General features: G+C 36.1%; 2 protein-coding genes across 3 annotated transcripts; one reads left to right on the top strand and one right to left on the bottom strand.

Annotated features, from left to right (window-relative positions):
- Window positions 1-90: 90 nt before the first annotated feature.
- LOC147560035 (cystathionine beta-lyase, chloroplastic-like) lies at window positions 91-6321 on the bottom strand. The gene is made up of 13 exons (XM_086662029.1): window positions 6031-6321; window positions 5804-5942; window positions 5568-5686; window positions 4966-5036; window positions 4790-4881; window positions 4589-4676; window positions 4395-4506; window positions 3152-3248; window positions 2255-2336; window positions 1008-1125; window positions 712-819; window positions 539-641; window positions 91-451 (listed from the first exon to the last, which is right to left on the bottom strand). Exons 1-13 carry the CDS (start codon window positions 6097-6099, stop codon window positions 273-275), a joined length of 1377 nt encoding a protein of 458 aa, XP_086518155.1. The 5' UTR covers window positions 6100-6321; the 3' UTR covers window positions 91-272.
- Window positions 6322-7612: 1291 nt separating this feature from the next.
- Window positions 7613-18420, top strand: LOC147560034 (neurochondrin family protein). 2 transcript variants are annotated; one of them, XM_086662026.1, is made up of 20 exons: window positions 7613-7810; window positions 8540-8626; window positions 8713-8887; window positions 8971-9133; window positions 10943-11079; window positions 11275-11378; window positions 11486-11581; window positions 12581-12674; window positions 13672-13789; window positions 13883-14082; window positions 14449-14540; window positions 14620-14675; window positions 15325-15414; window positions 15514-15613; window positions 16205-16309; window positions 16386-16458; window positions 17032-17195; window positions 17585-17639; window positions 17967-18059; window positions 18141-18420. In XM_086662026.1, exons 2-19 carry the CDS (start codon window positions 8618-8620, stop codon window positions 18020-18022), a joined length of 1887 nt encoding a protein of 628 aa, XP_086518152.1. In that variant the 5' UTR covers window positions 7613-7810; window positions 8540-8617; the 3' UTR covers window positions 18023-18059; window positions 18141-18420. The 2 variants fall into 2 exon arrangements, 1 of the variants encoding a protein (XP_086518152.1); XR_015234723.1 differs by having other exon boundaries at window positions 7649-7810; window positions 17585-17643.
- The last annotated feature ends 91 nt before the right edge of the window (window positions 18421-18511 follow it).

Below are 18511 nucleotides of genomic sequence, written 5' to 3'. Positions count from 1 at the left end.
GGACGCCAAAAGCGAAGCTTATTAATTTATTTGAGGTGAAGCCTGCGATAAACTCTTCGACTGATTGTGGTGGTGGTACGGAAACAAAAGTGAAGATAAAAAATGATTTCATTCACGAACTCGACAACGAGTTATACCATTAGTAATACATCATCTCTGATCTAGTCAATTGATAAATACAATAAAAGAAAGATATTCTCAACACAGAATCGACCGAAAAGAAAAGGGCCGAGTAAAAAAGAAAATGTGGTGCAAGTAGAGTAAGCATCACCTTATAAAAGAGGTCCAGATCTAATTGCATTATCTAAGTCAGCAATCAAATCATTTACATCCTCAATACCCACAGATATTCGAACAAGATCTTCAGTTAAACCCCTTGACTCACGAACTGAAGCAGGTATGCTTGCATGGGACATGAAACAAGGCATGCTAATGAGTGACTTCACGCTTCCTACAAGAAGCGATAAGCATTGTGGTTATAGTCGATAACTGTAAGCAGAACTTTTCAACTATTAAGATGAAAGGGATCGATATTTACCAAAACTGACGGCTATGCTGAAGTATTTAGTTGTGTCTACTATGTGCTTTGAGAGTGCTACTGAGCCAGTTAAAAAGCTAAGCACTGAACCTGCTCCAGTTGCCTGAAAGAAGACTTGGTTAATTTCATGCGAGTCAGTATGAAAATTCAAAAGGGAGACAAGATTTTGGTACCTGAGAATAGTGTAAAGATCGTCCAGGATGCCCAGGTAGACCAGCATAATTAACTTTCTTCACTCGAGGATGAGATGAAAGAAACTCAGCTATCTTTTGAGCATTCTCCTGACAAATGAAAAAGACACAAGAAAAACGGTTTAAACGCAAAATTTCTATCTAGAGGAACAAAAATAAGGAAAACTTAAAATCTCGACCAAGAACCAAAACCGAGAACAAGGCAGCGGCGCAGCAGTAAGTTGTAACCATCAGCTGCTAATAAGCAATGAACTAAAAATCTGCAATTTATTACACACCTGCTGCTTCTCCACACGTAAAGCCATGGTCTTAATTCCCCGCAAGCAAACCCAACAATCAAATGGAGCCAACCCAGAGCCTTCCGCATTTTGCAAGAAAGCTATTTCTTTTGCCAAGCTGCTCCAAATAGGGAAAGATGGGAACAAACAGAACACGAAACCTTAAGTGACCCACCACTGGATATATGGAATGTTGAGATGTAGAAGTATAACTCGTAAGGAACTCGAAGTTATAAAAAATGAGTAGCATGTTTGCTAAGTCACCAACCAAAACCACAAGCAAATTTACATAAATGCAGGGTAACTGTAACTAGGACAGTTGATAACTCAATGATAGTATATGTACTCAGCAGTCCAGACTCAGGATGAGGAAAAGGCTATACTGAAAGGAAAACCCACATCTGTTGCAAATACCAATCTCAAGGTAAATCAAATTTCTAACTTTCTGAACTGCAAAATCTCGTTTTGGTCAAACTTATAGTTTGAATACCAATAAATAATTTTACTCTTTTTCGATCTGGAGAGAGATAAAAAATAATAATAATCTAAATAGATCTAGCCGATATTATTCTAAATTTTCACATTCTAATTTTTCTTCATCTTCAAATCTCGTTTTACATGCATAAATAGGCACACGGTGTCATCATCATCGTCTTCTGTGGGAGCAAAACGATTTTGTTTTGCTTTCTAAAACAATCATATCCTTTTAAATTTTTTCTCTGAGTACTACATCAACTGTTCAGCAATGGATTTGATTTCTCCTTTATTAATCACCATTATGTAAATAAGCTTACACTTTGTTTGCACTTGCAAATGAAAAGAGAGAGATGGCTCGGCTTGGTAGCAAATGAAATTTCGCAATATTTCACATTCCATTTATGCCTTAATCGTTTAATATGGTTTTCTAGCTAGCCCACATTAATCAAGATATGATTAGTTTAGCTAAACTTCATGTATGCTAGCAAGAAATTGTCCCGTGCTACGTTACTCAAGTAAGCACCACCATCGCATCAATGAGGTGCAAATATTTGCAAAGGGTGCCTCAGCTAATTCAAGCCTATAATTCCATTACTTGCATAATATTTCCACTTAAGTTGTTACTATTTCCACATTGCAAAACTATTTGCACAGAATATTTCTCTTTCCATTGGAAAAAAAATTTAATTAATTCCTTCAAGAGAAGTATCGTCCGATTAAAAATAAACAAGAAAAAGATTTCTATCATGTTAGTCGAGCAAAATGCAAACCTTTCTCCCTTGACAGCAAGAACACCTGCCATGACGTCGCTATGCCCAGCTATAAATTTGGTAGCCGAGTGCATCACTATATCTGAAAAGATGGAAAAATCGAAATTAGCAAGATAAATCATGATTAAATTCCGGTTTCACGCACTGCTGAAAATTGTAATACTTCGGCTACTCTGGAGATAATTGCAAATTTATATAATGCGACATATCATACAAACATTAATATATCATCTCAAATGTTGGAAGGAATTTCAGGATGATCTACTTAAGAAGAAGACTATGTTCCCAAATTATCATAACCTTAGCTTGTTGCATGTCCCCTTCACGTATAAGTGTATGCAGCATTTAAGCTTAATTACGTCTAATTTTTTGTATTTCACAGCAATATAGGTGTATTTGTATCTTGAGGATAGGAGAACACATGAATCGTGTTTCTAGAGGAGAAGAAGACAATGAAGTCCTAAATTTATTTCTTTGGTCTTTGGTGGATGCACAAAATCTTGAAGATGAAATTAAACGATGTGTGATTTACAAGGCGTTTCTCTAACTCTATCAAGATATGTTTCGAGCATATTTATTCTACAATTCTCTCTAGATATATTTGATTACTCTATTGTTTGCTCGCAATTGTTCTTCCATATTGTTTTTTTCGCATGTTCTGACTGAAGGCCAAATAACATTCGACGTACTAATATTTTGACTCTTTCTCAAAATTTCGGTCAAAACATATTCTTCGGAGAAATAATTCCTCATTATTATGGTCATTTTAGTGTAAATCTGAACCAGAGATATGATTTTGAGTGTACGTGTTATCTGAAATTAAAATATTTCATACTTCTCGCTGGAAACTGTCAACATTTAGTACCATGATTACAACCTTAATACACATGTAATTACCTGCTCCAAGTTCTAATGGTCGTGATAATACAGAAGTCATTATACTGTTGTCCACTAGCACAATAGCACCATTTGCATGAGCTATCTCCGAGACTTTCTGGAATCAAAATAAATAATGCGAAAAGCCTTGAGAAAGAGATAAATGAATCATAATTTTTTCCTCGACCAAAGAAAGCTATATAAAAGATATGTTACCACAAGAATGCAGCAAATGCAAATTTTACAATATTAAAGGGAAAAAAACTGCCATCAACAAGAGCTCAGGTAAACCATAAACACGACAAAAGCCGCCTAAATGCCATAATTTATCGTTCCACAAGCACAAATTTGACTCAATTCCAACATAAAATAGCATAAATACTTAATGACTTCATTTTTCCAATACTCTGAAACTATAGGCATCAGATACTGTATAAGTTAAACAAGACGGTAGAAACAGCCACTAAAAGTGATATCAAATGAAGATTTCCCCAAGAAAAGAAAGATTAAATCTCCATATGGTATTTCTCAAACCTCCGAGCAACAATAGTACTACACTTTTCAACCCACAAACTGGTTAAGAGCATATGTATGAACAAAAAATGATGAGATGAACTCTTCTCATCAATCTACTGTGGTATTTCTTAGGAGTTCACTTTCTGAACATTTAAACTATTATCTACAAGTTAAAGCAGACAATATGACACTTGAAAACTTCCAGAAACAAGAATGTAGTGATCACTTTAATCTTAATATCACTTCTCTAGTCATTCAAGGTAATCAAAATATCCTTGGTTGCTAGTTATCACCTCCATCCACATCGTTTTATGACTCCATTTAGCATATTTGAAGTGTTCATCTTGTAACAAAAACTAATTCGGTACTTCCCGTTGGTGTCACTTCTGATTTTAAAGTATATTCGCACTCCTCAGACATGTCAATCATGTTCCTTTGATCATATCCTTTATGATCCGTGCCACCCAGTGACCCAGGTTCCCTGCCCCCCAATGTAGTCATTTTTATTTTTCGGAATCATTACTTATTTTTACGGGCGCACATTCATGAAGTTCATAAAATTATAAAATCCAAGAAAAATTTCTATTGGGGCATAATCGTCAGACCTCTATTTTTACATTGAGGCATGTACCTAAGGCGCCTGTCAATGAGATCAAATTAAGATTTCACCAGCAAAAAATTTTGAAGTCGAAAATATATTTTTGCATTTCAAAAATCTCTTCAAACGAAGTAAAAAAAAATGTCTTACGCGTATATCAGATATCTGGAGGCGAGGGTTTGTTGGACTCTCCATCCATACTAGCTTTGTCCCCGGGCCAATAGCTGATGCAACCTCGCTTAGATCGGTCATATTTACACGTCTGCATATTCAAAGTAACACAATTTCAGCTCTGACTTATAGAAGTTACAGACACAAACAACATTAAGAGATAACAAACTAACTTCACCACCACTCCTTTTCCCGGAACCACTCGCGAGAGCAGCCTATCAGAGCCACCATATATATCATCCCCGGCAACAATTTCCTGACCTAGATTTGAAAGATTTGTCCATTTCATATCAGAAAGAGCAGAGTCTAGATAGAGCAAATGCAAACAACATAAAATTAAAAAATATTGACGATTTTAAAGAGTGAGTGAGAACCTGCTCCAACAAGATGTGTTACAGTAGCCAAAGCAGCCATTCCGCTAGTAAAACAAAATGCACGATCTGCCTTATCGAGCTTGGCTAGGAGCCTGTTCATTTAGCTCGAGCAGTTATTACGCATAACCTTGTAAGATATACATATATATACATACACGAAAAACAGTAATTTATACTTTTCCAACACGTCTCTGGTAGGATTTCCACTTCTAGTGTAATCATACGGGCCGTTTTCTGTTCCAGATGGCTGCATAACAAAGACAAAAGACGAACAAAAAGAGGAACATGAACCTGAGTGTTCCATCGCCCAGATGAAAATTTATTTCATATGTATACAATTGACAATCGGACACTCTGTCAATATATACAAGTATAAGCATATGAAGATGCAATGTTAAACCATATATGACAAGATAAGACATCAAGTATAGGAGCTCGGATGTTAATAGAAAATACATCAATTTCTAGGTCGTAGAGCTCTCTCTAAAGTGCACTTGGGGTCCTGCTCCAGCAGTAGTGCATCCACTCTGAGGGTAGAAGACCAAAACTCGGTGGAAGTGGAAATCCATCATTTGTTGATTCTATGCCACTAGGATATGAATAATGATCTATAGGGTAGTTTCTATCATAGTGTTTGAGTGTCTTTAAGACAATTTCATGGCAGTTATGAGCATATTTAGTCCTTATGGTGTATTTAAGCCGAAAGATATACAATGTCTGATTGTCTATTATAATCTTGTAATTCTGATGTTCAAAAAAAAAATCTTAAAGTTGTTACCTGCTTAAATGTAGCAGTTTGGTAAAGAGGGGTACTAAGAGCACCATAAGGATCAAATGAATTATCAAAATTCATCAAAATTGTTGAAACACTTGGTTCTTTATCCACCACTATCCCACCTAAATCAAGTAAAAAAAAAAAAAAAAATGAGGGGAATTTCAAGAATCACACAATAGAACAAAATTGAAGTTTAAAGAAGTGAAATTGAACAATGAAATTAACCGATCAAGCATTACCGTCCGCCAAAGATGATGTTTTTACATCCATTTCCCGATTAATAGAACACCTTAATTCAAGTTTCTTAAGAACAAATGATGATCTAAACAACTTCCTGCTACTTGCAAATCTCCCCCCTTGAAATCCACGCGATAAACCCTATAACATAACATTTTTCAAAAGAGAGATATTAACCCTTTATATCGGTTAGAGAGAGAGAGTGTGTGTGTGGCAGTGTGGGTGTTACCTGTTGGTTGTTGAAGTGGGTAGAGAGAGAGGAGAAAGAAGGGTTGAAAGTGGAAGCAGTAGGAGCCATTAATGAGTGAAAGAAGGAAGATGAGGGTGGTTTAGGGTTTATGGGTAGTGTGCTTCCAAATTAGTCCGACGCGACCACAATAGTCAAAACTTACAAACAACCTCCATGGACGGTGAGAAGGTGATAGAGGGACATAGAAGAAAGCCACTAAGCTAGTGTTTGTTTTTCTTCTCCCAAGTGGAAAGCACTTTTTCTTTCAACATAAAAAAGGTGGAAAGCACTTTTTAGTGGGTGGGGCCTTTTGAAATGTTAAAAAAAAAAAGATAGGACCACTTTTACCAGGTGAAAAGAAATAAAGTGTGTGGCAATAAGGTGAGGTGGCAGAGAGAGGTAACGAGATAGAAGAGAGAGAAATGATGACTAAGTAACGGTGTTATAACGGAATCTAAAAAAGGGGGCCATTTGGGTATTTTTGATAAAGTAGGGGGCTAGGCAGGAAACCGGTCATAAAGTTGGGGGATATTAGGGAAATAACCCTATAAATTATCTTGGTAATTATTATATTCGGAGAAGGATAAAAATGTTTTTTTAGCACTTAGAAAGTAAGTGCAAAAAAATAAGCTCCAAGTTAGAGCTTACTTTTGGCCAGCGCTTTGGGGAAAGCTAAATAGTTTCCGGGGTGTGAAGACTTGGTCAAAAATTGGTCAATTTTGTTTGACAATTTTATTTAGGGGCAAAGCAAAATACTTCTCCACCTCAGCTCTCTCTCTCCACCTCACCTCATCTCACCTCACTCTCTCTCCACCTCACCTCTTTATCTTCTCCGATTAGGTCGCAGGTCTGAAAATTTTCCGGTCGGCGACCATGAAAAAAAAAATAATTTTACGCTCTCTCTCTAGCAACTCCGGCGAAGGGGTTTCCCTTCGCCGGAGTTTCTAGAGAGAGTGAGTGAAAATTTTTTATTTTCTTTTTCATGGTCGTCGGGCGGAAAATTTTCCGGGCGGCGACCTAATCGGAGAAGACAAAGATGTGAGGTGGAGAGAGAGTGAGGTGAAGTGGAGTGTTTTTTTTTTATTTCCCCGGAAAATTTCTAAAATTCTACATATTCCCTTTAAAATTTCACGCCCCGGAAACTATTTAGCTTTCTCCAAAACACTGGCCTTACTTTTTTGCACTTACTTTGGCCCCACTACAAGTGATATTCACTTATTAAGTGAAAAATGAAACAACTTAAAATTGCCGGCCCACAGTCAACAGTTGGTAGCCCAAGTGGTTCCAAGGTGTTGACATAAACTCCAGAAAGCCCTGGAGGTCCCAGGTTCGAATCCCAGAGAAGGTGGAATCTTTGGTTATTTGAATTGGGATTATTAGGGTGTAAATAATGTTGTTGGCCTTTAGGGCATGTTCTAGTTGGGCTATAGGCCCGGTCCTGTGAGTGTTTGAGTGGGCGGTTATCGAGCTTATCACATCTATGATGTATCAAGTGCCAAATGTAACGATATACGTAGATCGTAGTCGACTTCCAAAAAAAAAAAAAAAAAAAAAAAAAAAAAAAAAAAAATTGCCGGGCCACACTTATTAAGTGATGCAAAAATCAAACACCCTCAAAGTGTTTGTCCGAGAAACGTCCGACTATCAAATCAACTGAATCTCCCCCTATATATTGTGAAATTTCAGGACCCAAGCCCTCTTTCTCCAGTTCTCCCGCCTCTTTCTTCATTTTTCTCGTGAAGTCCAGGAACTCTAGCTCCAAGATAAACCGGTTACTCAGGTCTCTCTCTCTCTAATTGATCTTATTTTGTTCAGTCAACTAAAACTTACTAGTTAGTTTGCCTCCTCTAGTTTAATGATGTTTAAATTTTGGGGGTTTACTTTCTCTCTCTCTCTGTCTCTCTCTTTGAAACTATGGGTTTATCAATGTTTATGGTCTTAGGTTATGTGAAGATAATGAACCCAATACAAATTATGTGATCGTTTATTTTTTGTTGTTGCTATGGCCTATGTGTGAAGACAATGAAGTAGTTCAGATGGTTCTTAATGTTTAGAGAAAGTAAAGATTTTTAGTTGGTTTCACTTGTGCTTTACTTGGGAACACTTTATGGATTAGACCTTGATTCACATTGAAAAACAGCATACTAATGGTTACTGAATTCAACCAAAACACAATTTGGGTTTAATCTGAATTCTTATTTCAATATCTTAGGATGCCGACTACTGGTCACGATTCACGCATCAGGTACAAAGGATTTGATTTGAGAATTCGAGTTTTGTAGTTAGGGCCCCACCAAAACCCTCATACCCAAACTAGAGAAGAGAGGCACAAGCTCTTGCCAAGCCCCTTCGTCTTGTCTTCTTCCCTCAGCAGAGCCATATATTCCGACAAGCGATCGATTTTGCTAGAAATCACCCTTTCTAGTAGTATTAGTAGTTGCTTCCCTAAATTTAGTTGGGATTGAAGTAACCAAATTTTATGGTGTTGTTAATTGTTGTCATATTGTAGGTACGAACCAAGTGGCGGAGCACAGTTAGGAGGGTATATTTGGGGCTTCTCTTAATATCTCTGCTTTTCAAAGAAAACATGAATATGGTATGTAGTTTCTGGTTTGCTCTTTTCTACATATCTCCAATATGTTGATTGAAATAATTGTTTCTTTTCCTGTTCAATATTTAAAGGAACAAGGTCCAGGCTTAGAAGATTGTTTGAAGCTCTTGAAAGGAGAAAGAGATGAACAACGACTAGCTGGTCTTCTTCTGGCCACTAAATTTATTAAAGGAGATGACTATACTTCAATTCAAAGGGTTTATGATGCCGTTGGAGTCCGATTTCTTGACCGGCTTTTAATGAGTGGTATCTTATCCAAGTTTTTGTTATAAAGTTAGTGTCTTTCATATTTATTGGCTTCATTATTATCATTTTATCTCCTTTGTCAGGGATGGGGAAAGGGGCAGCGGCTGTCAAGAAAGGAGATAATCAAGATTCATACTTAGAGCTTTCAGTTACTATTCTTGCTGCCCTTTGTCGCGTCCCAGAAATTGCTGCTTCGAAAGATATGATCTCAAAGGTTCCAGTCATACTTGAAATTCTATCAGATAGGTGAAGTTTTTCTTTTCAACTCCAATTCTATTATAAGTACTATGATTTTGAAAAATTACTTTGTTTCATTTTGTCGATACTGACAGTTAGCTGTTAGCTCTCTATATTGATAGTATATGATATATCCTTAGTTTATTTCATTCGAGTGTACTGTGTTTAAACCAAGGAATGAAATGTCGAAAAGTTTCGGTCGAAATGACCGAAACTTTTCGGTTTTTCAATATAGGTATACAGAAACACACATACATAAGTTTCGTGTATGATTTCGCTCGAAATCAATCGAAATTTCGCTCGAAATCAGTTTAGGATACTTACTTTCATTTGTTCTTCATTTTTCTGGTTTAATATTCATTTTTCTTCACTGTTTCTTCTCAGATCTTCAAGAAATCCTTTCATTTCTTCTTAACAAGTACTTTATCTCATATTACAGGTGAAGATTCATCAAGAAATTGGGGTTTTTAGGGGTTGATTGTGATAGAAATCTAGAGAGAGAGCATGTCAGCTGGAGAAGAAAACGATTTGGGTTTTAGGATTTTTTTTTAGGTTTAAATGATAATTTATAAAGGCGCTCTTCTTTACAGTAAAGGGCGCCTGCTTCACTCACAGGGGATGCGATTTTCATACTTATAAAGGGCGCCCTTAACACTCCTTTGGGATGTCTCACTCTCACATCATTTCCAAATTTCTAATATTTACTCCCTACTATAACGGCTTCAAGTTATCTTTTTTGAAGTCAGCCCCCTGGTATTACTGTTTTATTAGAGATTAACCCTGAACTTAACGAATTTTGTCACAAACCCGTCAATTATTTTTCAAGTTTATCCCGTATTTCATGTCAGAGTCAAGACTACATATTTTTCATACTTAGTTATGGTTGAAAGTCTTGTTATGCACAACTAAATCACATTTATATCATTTCCGTAGATTTGTTAAATTTCCACACTGACCGAAACGTTTCCACGAAACGTTTCCACTTTTGGGCCGACCGAAATTTCCACCGAAACCGAAGTTTCATTCCTTGGTTTAAACCTTTCATAATGGAAATGGATTAGGAGGATTCGAGAAGAAAAGATATATTATTGTTACTATTATCTAATAAAGATGCGACCAAGTCCAGTTACTTTTTTTTTCTTATGTTATTTAGGATTTGTAAGGATTGAGGCTTGTTATAGCCTTATAGGAGGGCACTTTCAATTTCTATGGTTTATTAATTCAGGGTTCAGTAGTGTCCTAAAGTTTGAAACCTAGTAGCTGAACTGCTTACAAAATCATCTTGGTTGATACTTTATATCTTCTGTATACCTTCTAGCTGTTATTTGTTAATCTTAGTTTTTATTTTAATATAATCTAGTTATAGTTGTTTTGGAGCTTAATTCCGTTAAGGTGTAGCATGTGTGTTTGTCCATAGGGAAGTTCGAATCTCACTCTAATCAGAAACTTAAGTAAGCAAGTATTCGAGGTAATAATCCAGAAAGAGTTGAAGGTGAAATTAGACTAGAACATATTAAGTAACCAAAATTCGAAACTCGAAAGTAGTATGAAGCAGAAGACTATTTCTTCTTATGCGTCACTCGAAACTACATGAACCTGGATTTGTGAGAAAGACACTGCAAAAAATCGAAGAAAGTAAAATTAAAGCCTCCTCTGTTCTCATATAATGACTAAGAATCCCTATGAAATGTCCAGCTAACATAGCTAACACATTGCCAGGTAGCAGGTAGTATCATGCAGTTATATCACTCCCCATATAAGAACATTATTGTAATTACATTTGTCACGGTTATACTTACGATATGGTGTATCGTACAGGGCGAGCCCTTCTATCTTCAATGAATGCTATGAATTCTTGTTCTTGGTGGCAAATGCTTCCGCAGATGGAGTTACTAATCTCTACGAGTCTAAAGGGATGAAAGTTCTTGCTTCTTGCATGTCTTCTTTGCCAGATGGTAATTTCCTTAGTTGATTAACAGTGTCTGATGTAAATTTATTACGTGGCTCCAAAGGAACAGATACAGATCCTCACAAAGATAGCAGACTTTTCCTCCTTATAACTATTCAGCCTCTTGAAACAATAGGGTGTTTAACTGCATCTACATGATATGTCTATTTATGATAAACTGATGGTTGGTTGTGATGTAAAGGTTCTAACTCAGTGGAGCTCACTATGAGGATTGTACAACTAATATTGACTAAACTTCACCAAGAAATCATTTATACTGAGTACGCGTCCGAGCTGTCACGCATGGTTTGTACCTATGTCATTTCTAAGTGAGTTCATTGTCTTGTTAACTTTCTTTAGGTCTTCTACTAGTATGTAATTTTTTTTCATCTTTGTAATTTGTATTATTTCAGGTGGCAAAAATAGCTAGGCAGTTCGCGTTGTTGCACAACAACCTCAAGTTTGATGCTCTCCATCTACTCTCTGCTATTCTGTCCTCAAGATATGTTGTATGTAATCTTTCTTATTTCATTATTATTCACGGAAGACTAGTAATGCTTCTGATGTTTTTGTCTTAAGAATGAGCAGTGGCCACCACTTTTTCTTCTTGCATGCCCCCACTTGAGCTTGTTAGTGGTGTTATTAGGGATTCTTCGACATTACTAGCTGCTGTTTTAATTTTTAAATAGGTGGATTATTTGTGTTAAGAAATCAAATATACATGAAAGTTTCTTACTTGGCTCAGCAATCGGAATAACACATCAGTAATTTATGTCGTAGTAAATGGACTTTACATGACCCTATTTCATTGCCGCTCTTATTGTAAAATCCTGTAGTTCCAAATATATTTTCTTAACTTTGTTATTAGGTCTTTTGTTTTAGTTTTTTACTTACAGCTCTCTGCTTTTGGATGTCGTTATTGCATTATTTGCATAGGATGTTAACTCAGGTGACATTTTATGGTTCGTACACGGTTGTGTGCATGCTCCCAGGAGATTTATATACACAATGGAAAGTCTGAAATAATGTTATTGAATTGTATGAATTGGTTTTATGTTTTTAAATCAAATTGTTAAATCAAATCCTAGATTATGAGATTCATTTCTTGCATAAGAGTTATCCACACAGATATCATGCATATTATCATTATTATGTTTCCCATTTATTTCTTATGTAATATTATGCTAATTGCTACTCAAGAAAATATTATTTTCATGGATGCGTTTCTAGTGATATTGATATAAATATTACGTGCTTTATGTAATTTCATTTGTTTCGTACATGATATCTAAAAAATGTTATGCATATTAGGTTTGAGTTAGAATTTTATTTTCCTGATTGGGTAGAATAAGTATATATCATGACTTCCCGTTGCTACTTTTTCTTTTTCTTTTTCTGTTATCCAATTGAATTTGGTCATCATATCTCAAATGTTTCAAGGTTATTTACATTCACATATAATATACTAGAAGCTTGTGAATCGACAGCAATATTCTTTCAATATTTAGGCACCAGTTCGTGATGCACTTCGTGTGATGTCAAATGATGATTGGGCAACCTATATACGTGTTGGTGTTGTTGCAGTTCTGCAAGATTGTTATGGTATGTTCTTCTAGCCTAGGTTCCTTGATTTCATTCATACCTATCACTTAGTATTAGTTGCGCATCTTTAGGGCTGTCTACATCCTATGAAAGGAGGCCTCTTGTTCTCTTTTATTCAGCAGTCGAAAATCAAAATACAGTAATCCTTTTGGTTGCAACCTTGTCTTTCTTTATTGCTTTCGTAGTTCAGAATGTAGTTTATTTCACAATTTATATGATATTAATATAAGTGATCTAATTAATGGTGAACTATGAGCAACTCGTCAGTTACTCGGCTTGGTTCAGGACTCAAGTCACACTGATCCACAATTGAGTTCTGAGACCAGCTACTTGGGTGTAGTGTATGTTAAATGTATGATTAGGTTCATCAATCCTAAGCTATAAAGGAAACTACTTGAGCTCCAAGCAGATAAATCTGTGTAGTCGGACTCCGGTCCCAGACTCGAGAGGAAAAGAGAGCTTAAGTATACGTAAAACATCTGCTCTCTGATTACGGCAACAAGTGAATTTCACCTGTGTAGAAGCAGCAATCTAAACTGTATATTCCTAAAAAATCAAAATAAGAGTGCATCTGTCCAATAATAGATATTAGTCTTTCTACAAATAAATTTCCTTCTGTGTACGTTGCTCTCTGTTACCAAAAGGAGTTTGAAGTAGTAGTTAATGCTCCTCACCTCTTTGTGGATTTTGTAGCTGGACTCTGTGGTTTCCTCTGCATGAAAACGTGTTGATCTTTCCTTATGTTTCAACTGATTTTATGCTGTTTTTTCTATGACAAAATTGGGTTTCTTTGAAGTGTTGGGTTGTGAAGAACCTTGTGACATGGTATAGAATGCCTGCAAAACGTTACTCTCTTGAACTTGACATATTTGGTTTGATAATTAAGAAATGCGTGCATCATTCAACTGATATCCTTTCATAGTGTTTCCACCGTAAAAGTAACTTGTAATCCAGATTGAAGTAATTGATCTTTAATCTTGTGGCAACCATTGTGCAGCTTCTAAAAAGCTTCAAGCTCTTATTTTGGCGGAGTCAATAATGTGTATTGTGGGAGAAAGCTGGCTGATTGATCAGAAGATTGTACCCGGCGAGACAGAACCTATTGCAGTTGACAGGTAAAACATTGTTTTTTTTTTTCTTTGCAATGGTTTCATTGAGATATTATTGTTGGTAGTTTAAATGGTCTAGTTTTTTGTCAACCATTCCAGATGTCTATTGCTTGTCTTGGAGTCTTCAAGGGTCGAAGTTGCTGTCCTTCTTAATGACATTTCCTGCTTGAAATATGAAGCTTCTAAAGATTCCTCATCCACAGCTGAAACCTTAACAATGAAGCAACAAAACCTTGCTGTGTCATTTTCATTGATAGAGAAAATAATTAAACTGATTTCAAGCATCTGTGGCGACGAAGGTATTTATTTATTTGGCTATTTTGATTTATTTGTCTACTATCTCGTTCTAAAGTTCTCATCTGAAGTTTGACATGTCCATATAACTTGAGCTTTATCAAATTGGTATTTAAACTTAAATCCAACTTTTGATTACTTCCTAATTTGAGTTCAGTAAACTTCCCTAGTGCTGCATTATTTTCCAAGAAAATATAAAAAAATCAGGTGAAGTAACAATTCGTAATGATGCATTGAACCGCTACGCCTTACTATCTCTATTGCTACAATAGATTGATCATTTAGAGAAGGATAGAAACCATCTAATTCCATCTCATCATATGCTTCTAATGTCTTATGGACCCCAGCTATCTTCCTGTGAACATATGCAGAGAGCCCAATCAGTGAAGGGACTTTGAGCAAGGTGATTGCTGGGCTCAATGAGACGACCCAGGTAGTGTTGGAGTTTCTAGAAGATGCCAAGGTAACACTTTTGCTGTTGTGATTATGTTTGATTTAGAAAATTGTGTATTTAGTTAATTATTTATAATTATCAATTGTAGGATCATGGACAAAGGGAAGGAAACGATCTTCTTGCATCAGTGCGCATTATTGGGAGGTATGTCTGACGATCATTTTGGTTAAGAAAAGTATTATATCAGGTGAGCCATACACCACAAGGCATATGCGTATGCGTGTGTGTATATATGTACATACCCATCACCCATGTATATCAATGCATATAATACATGGATATATGTATGTATATATCATATATGATATTTGTTTTATAGATAGGCCTGCCACAACTCTACTCCACGTAGTGAAATTTCAAAAGAAATCGGTCGTGAATGATCGAAATTTCACATTAGGGAACGAAATTGAACATGCATAAATATGAGACTTGTGCCAAGTGTTTTGATGTTTAATCAAAATCGTATAAATCAAGAGGTGAAATGTCAAATTACTGAAACTGTTCAAGAACTGGTTCCATGTTGCATTTATGATGCAGTTGTTCTTCCCATGGTAGTGATTTATCTTGTTTCCGTCTCTCTTAAATATTTTTATTCTCTCCTTGTTGAGTAAATGACAAGGCAATTCTTAATTCTTTTTTCTTCTGTTCCTTTTTCATTTTCTTTTTGAGTAAATGACAACGCAATTCATAGAAAAAAAAAAACAAGATCCTGAGAACTGTTTCGCCTGGTTCAACACCATCTTTAACAATTCTGTCACATTCTTTTCATAAGCTTAAAGCTCTTCTTCTGCAGCTATTTAGCGGAAACGCCCTATGCATCCAAGGAGAAGGTTCAAGATCTTTTGGAATATATGCTCTCTATTAAGGGTGCAGATGAACCAAGGTTTTTGACAACCTCAACGGCTATCAGAATTTACTTTGTTGCTTGTATTTACAACCTAATGGTCATACTGACATTGAAATATTGCTTATTTTGTTACAGCCCTTTCTACTCTATATGCTTTTTACTCCCAATGCTGTGCCAAGTGACGATGGAGATTGAAGGATGTAGGATGTTAGTTTCATTTGGTGGGCATAAAACTGTAAGTCTATTTGGTTAATCATGGCATTTTCGCTTCTGCTTTTGTACATATATTCTGCTATGGTCTAATTTAAAAGGGAATCTTTCCTGTAGTTGCTATAATATCTGTTCCTGATACCACTTCCTCAGGTTGGTATTTCTTGAATATTTGTATGTACTGACACTCCAAATTATGCTTGAGCTGTACAGTTCTATTGGTTATTTGTATACAAACCTAAGACTGTATCTGCATTTAGCATACACAAATTAGGCAAAGTGAGTTTGGTACTTGATTTCAAATGGATGCAAATCTTGTGGCGAATTAAACATCTATGCGATACCAAGTGGAGCCAACGAGCATACTCACTTCCCTCACTGTTGAAGCTATGATGAACCATGATTTCACGAAATTTATGTTTGACCTATCACTATTACCACTTGGTGGAATGTTAAAATGATATTGAATTCTTGATAGAGTTTATTTTTTTATTATTGGCTATGTATATTAGTATATCTTAGTAGGTGTGAGAATAAGAGAAGCTGGATTGTTCTCTTCTACTAGTTTTTGAAGATGTTAATCGAGAAATGCATTTTGAATTTATTCCTTCAACAGGTTGTGGAATGCCTAGTCAGGATGATCAGTCATAACATACCAACGGCAGAGGAGAGCAGTACCATCTTTTTGGCATGTGATACCATCATGAACCTTCTTCTGAAGGTAATTAATTGCTTTTGGCTTCAAGCTTTGAAATCCTTTAGCAGTTATTAATTTCTGATTCATTTTTTGTAACTAGAGGGGGGAAATTCCGGTCCCATTAGATGGATCTAGCGTCGTTCATCTTTTAAGAGCATTGGCACATTGGGCAGGTATATCTGGTTTTCAAACTTTCCAATTTTCCTGTTTTATATCTTCCGTTGTCAGCTGTGTGTGTTTTAACTATTTAACTAGACCTTCCATGCTCATAGTTTCTTATACACTCTTACTCTTCCAGTTTGTAATTTTGTGTGACCTGTGTTTTCTGTTTTGTTATGGTTCTATTTGCAAAATTGCAAACCGAAAAGTTAAGTTCCTGGTAGAATAACAGATTGTACATAAATGATATTTCTTCTCAATTTTTATATATCTTACTGAATATTAAGGTGATGCTAGTCCGAAGATTAACCTACTCAAATACATGTAGCCATGGCCCATGTGGACACTACAACCACCAACTATAACCACCCGAATTTGGGCAACAAATGGCCGAAGGAAAAATGAAAGAATTCTTTTGTATCAGGGACACATACCTCATCTGTAAATTCCTTTATGCCAGTCCACCACATTATTGGTTTGACGGGACTTGCCTATTCCTGTAAACATCTCTTTTGCAAATCAATAATACATGCATTGACATTGTGTTACTTTTAACCTCTAACTCAAATCTCTTGATGTTGTCTCAGAGAATATAAATGACCAATCTGTTATCATGATGGCTGCGACTATAAGTTCTCTGATTTTTGACTCAACATCGGAGAAGGCTCTTCTGAGACATCCTGACTTTGACCACAGCATTCTCAGTAGTCTATCAAAGCTCATTGTAAGAAGTTTGGCAACATATGGTCAGGTAATTATTTCACCCTTCTCTGAAAGTTGAAAATGGACAGAAAAAGTAATGTGCTGTCTAAATAGCTAAATTGTTAGGGGCAAAGGCAAACAGAGTGGCGAAACAGAAAAACCTGCCATCAGGATGCTGGTGGTGCACCCATGTCAAATTAGATATATAATAGTATGGCTATTGGTATACATTATATTATGATAACTAATGGAGGTGACTGATAATACACACATAAATGTGTATATATATATATATACATATATAGGAGTGTCAAAGGCCCCTTGGGCAACATATCTAAATGCCATTGCGCTACAGTGTACAAGATTTCGTCATGCTTTGGAACATTACTATTCATTATGCCATCGTACCATTGTGATAATCTACAGATTTCGTTGCAGGGAATGTCTGATGACTCTAACGGAGATGCCGATCTTCAGCAGGTTATTGCTAAAGGTTAGTGTTATCGATTTTGCAGTTTTTCTATTATCATCTATTCGTAATTAACAACCTTTATTTCTAGTAGTCCTAGTTCTGAAACTCGACAATGGGGCGCCATGTTTAAAACGATCTTCTCAGATTGAAGAGCTAATTGTTGGGTTTTATTTCTTTTTTGTACACAAGTTATACATTTTTACCGATTAACATTGGAGTTGTAAAATATAAAAATACCTTCACGCATATTATGCTGAGATACCAGGTTTTGATCCGATGAGTGTTAAATAAGTCACCATTTATGAGGAGATATCATGTTTAAATGTTTATACAAATGTTTTCGTACAGGGTATGCTAGTTGGGCTGATCGTTTCCCCTCCATTAAAAATCATTTGAGCTGGTGAACCCCTCAGATTGAAGTTTCATGCTTTTGTATTCAAGGTTTGCATCTGATGCTCGCTGCGCTTGCTTATTTAGTAAGATCGTTTCACTTACTGGTTCTTCTTTGTTCCCTGACTGCAGATTTGTTGGGTTCACGAGAGTGCCGAGACTTCTGGGTTTGGATCATAAACGATGTGGCCATTGATCATGCACCGTAGATGAAGGAAACCCGTCTTCATTTCTCTGTACTTGCTTAAAGCGATTGGTGTTGATAAGTAACTTACTTTCTAATCAATGTAAATTACCCTTATAGACCCTTATAGATCTTGGTCTAGTCTGGACTTGAGGTCTCCTTCAGCAGTTCCATACTAGGTCAGTTTTGTTCTAAAATTGAAATACAAGCTGGCAGATGCTTTTGTTATAGGTGGTTATGTGCATTTTCTATATGGCCCAGTTTGGAATATGTAGCGACGCTCTGAGTCAGAACTTTAAATTGGAGCCTCACTGACCAT

This window comes from Eschscholzia californica, unplaced genomic scaffold (genome assembly GCF_041429995.1).
Source record: "Eschscholzia californica isolate CP2 unplaced genomic scaffold, dmEscCali1.0.p SCAF_2, whole genome shotgun sequence".
Lineage (NCBI taxonomy): Eukaryota > Viridiplantae > Streptophyta > Magnoliopsida > Ranunculales > Papaveraceae > Eschscholzia > Eschscholzia californica.
Note: the sequence above shows the minus strand (reverse complement) of the source record. Positions and strands in the feature narration are given on the sequence as shown.

What these genes read in the sequence shown, in the direction of transcription:
- LOC147560034 (XM_086662026.1), top strand. An exon ending in CGTCCGAGCTGTCACGCATG is followed by an intron (nt 11,379 to 11,485) that starts GTTTGTACCTAT and finishes GTATTATTTCAG; the next exon opens with GTGGCAAAAATAGCTAGGCA. An exon ending in TCAGCAGGTTATTGCTAAAG is followed by an intron (nt 17,640 to 17,966) that starts GTTAGTGTTATC and finishes GTTTTCGTACAG; the next exon opens with GGTATGCTAGTTGGGCTGAT.
- LOC147560035 (XM_086662029.1), bottom strand. Translation starts at nt 6,099, where the DNA reads ATGGCTCCTACTGCTTCCACTTTCAACCCTTCTTTCTCCTCTCTCTCT. An exon ending in TCCAGATATCTGATATACGC is followed by an intron (nt 3,249 to 4,394) that starts GTAAGACATTTT and finishes TTTTGATTCCAG; the next exon opens with AAAGTCTCGGAGATAGCTCA. An exon ending in ACCATTAGAACTTGGAGCAG is followed by an intron (nt 2,337 to 3,151) that starts GTAATTACATGT and finishes CCATCTTTTCAG; the next exon opens with ATATAGTGATGCACTCGGCT.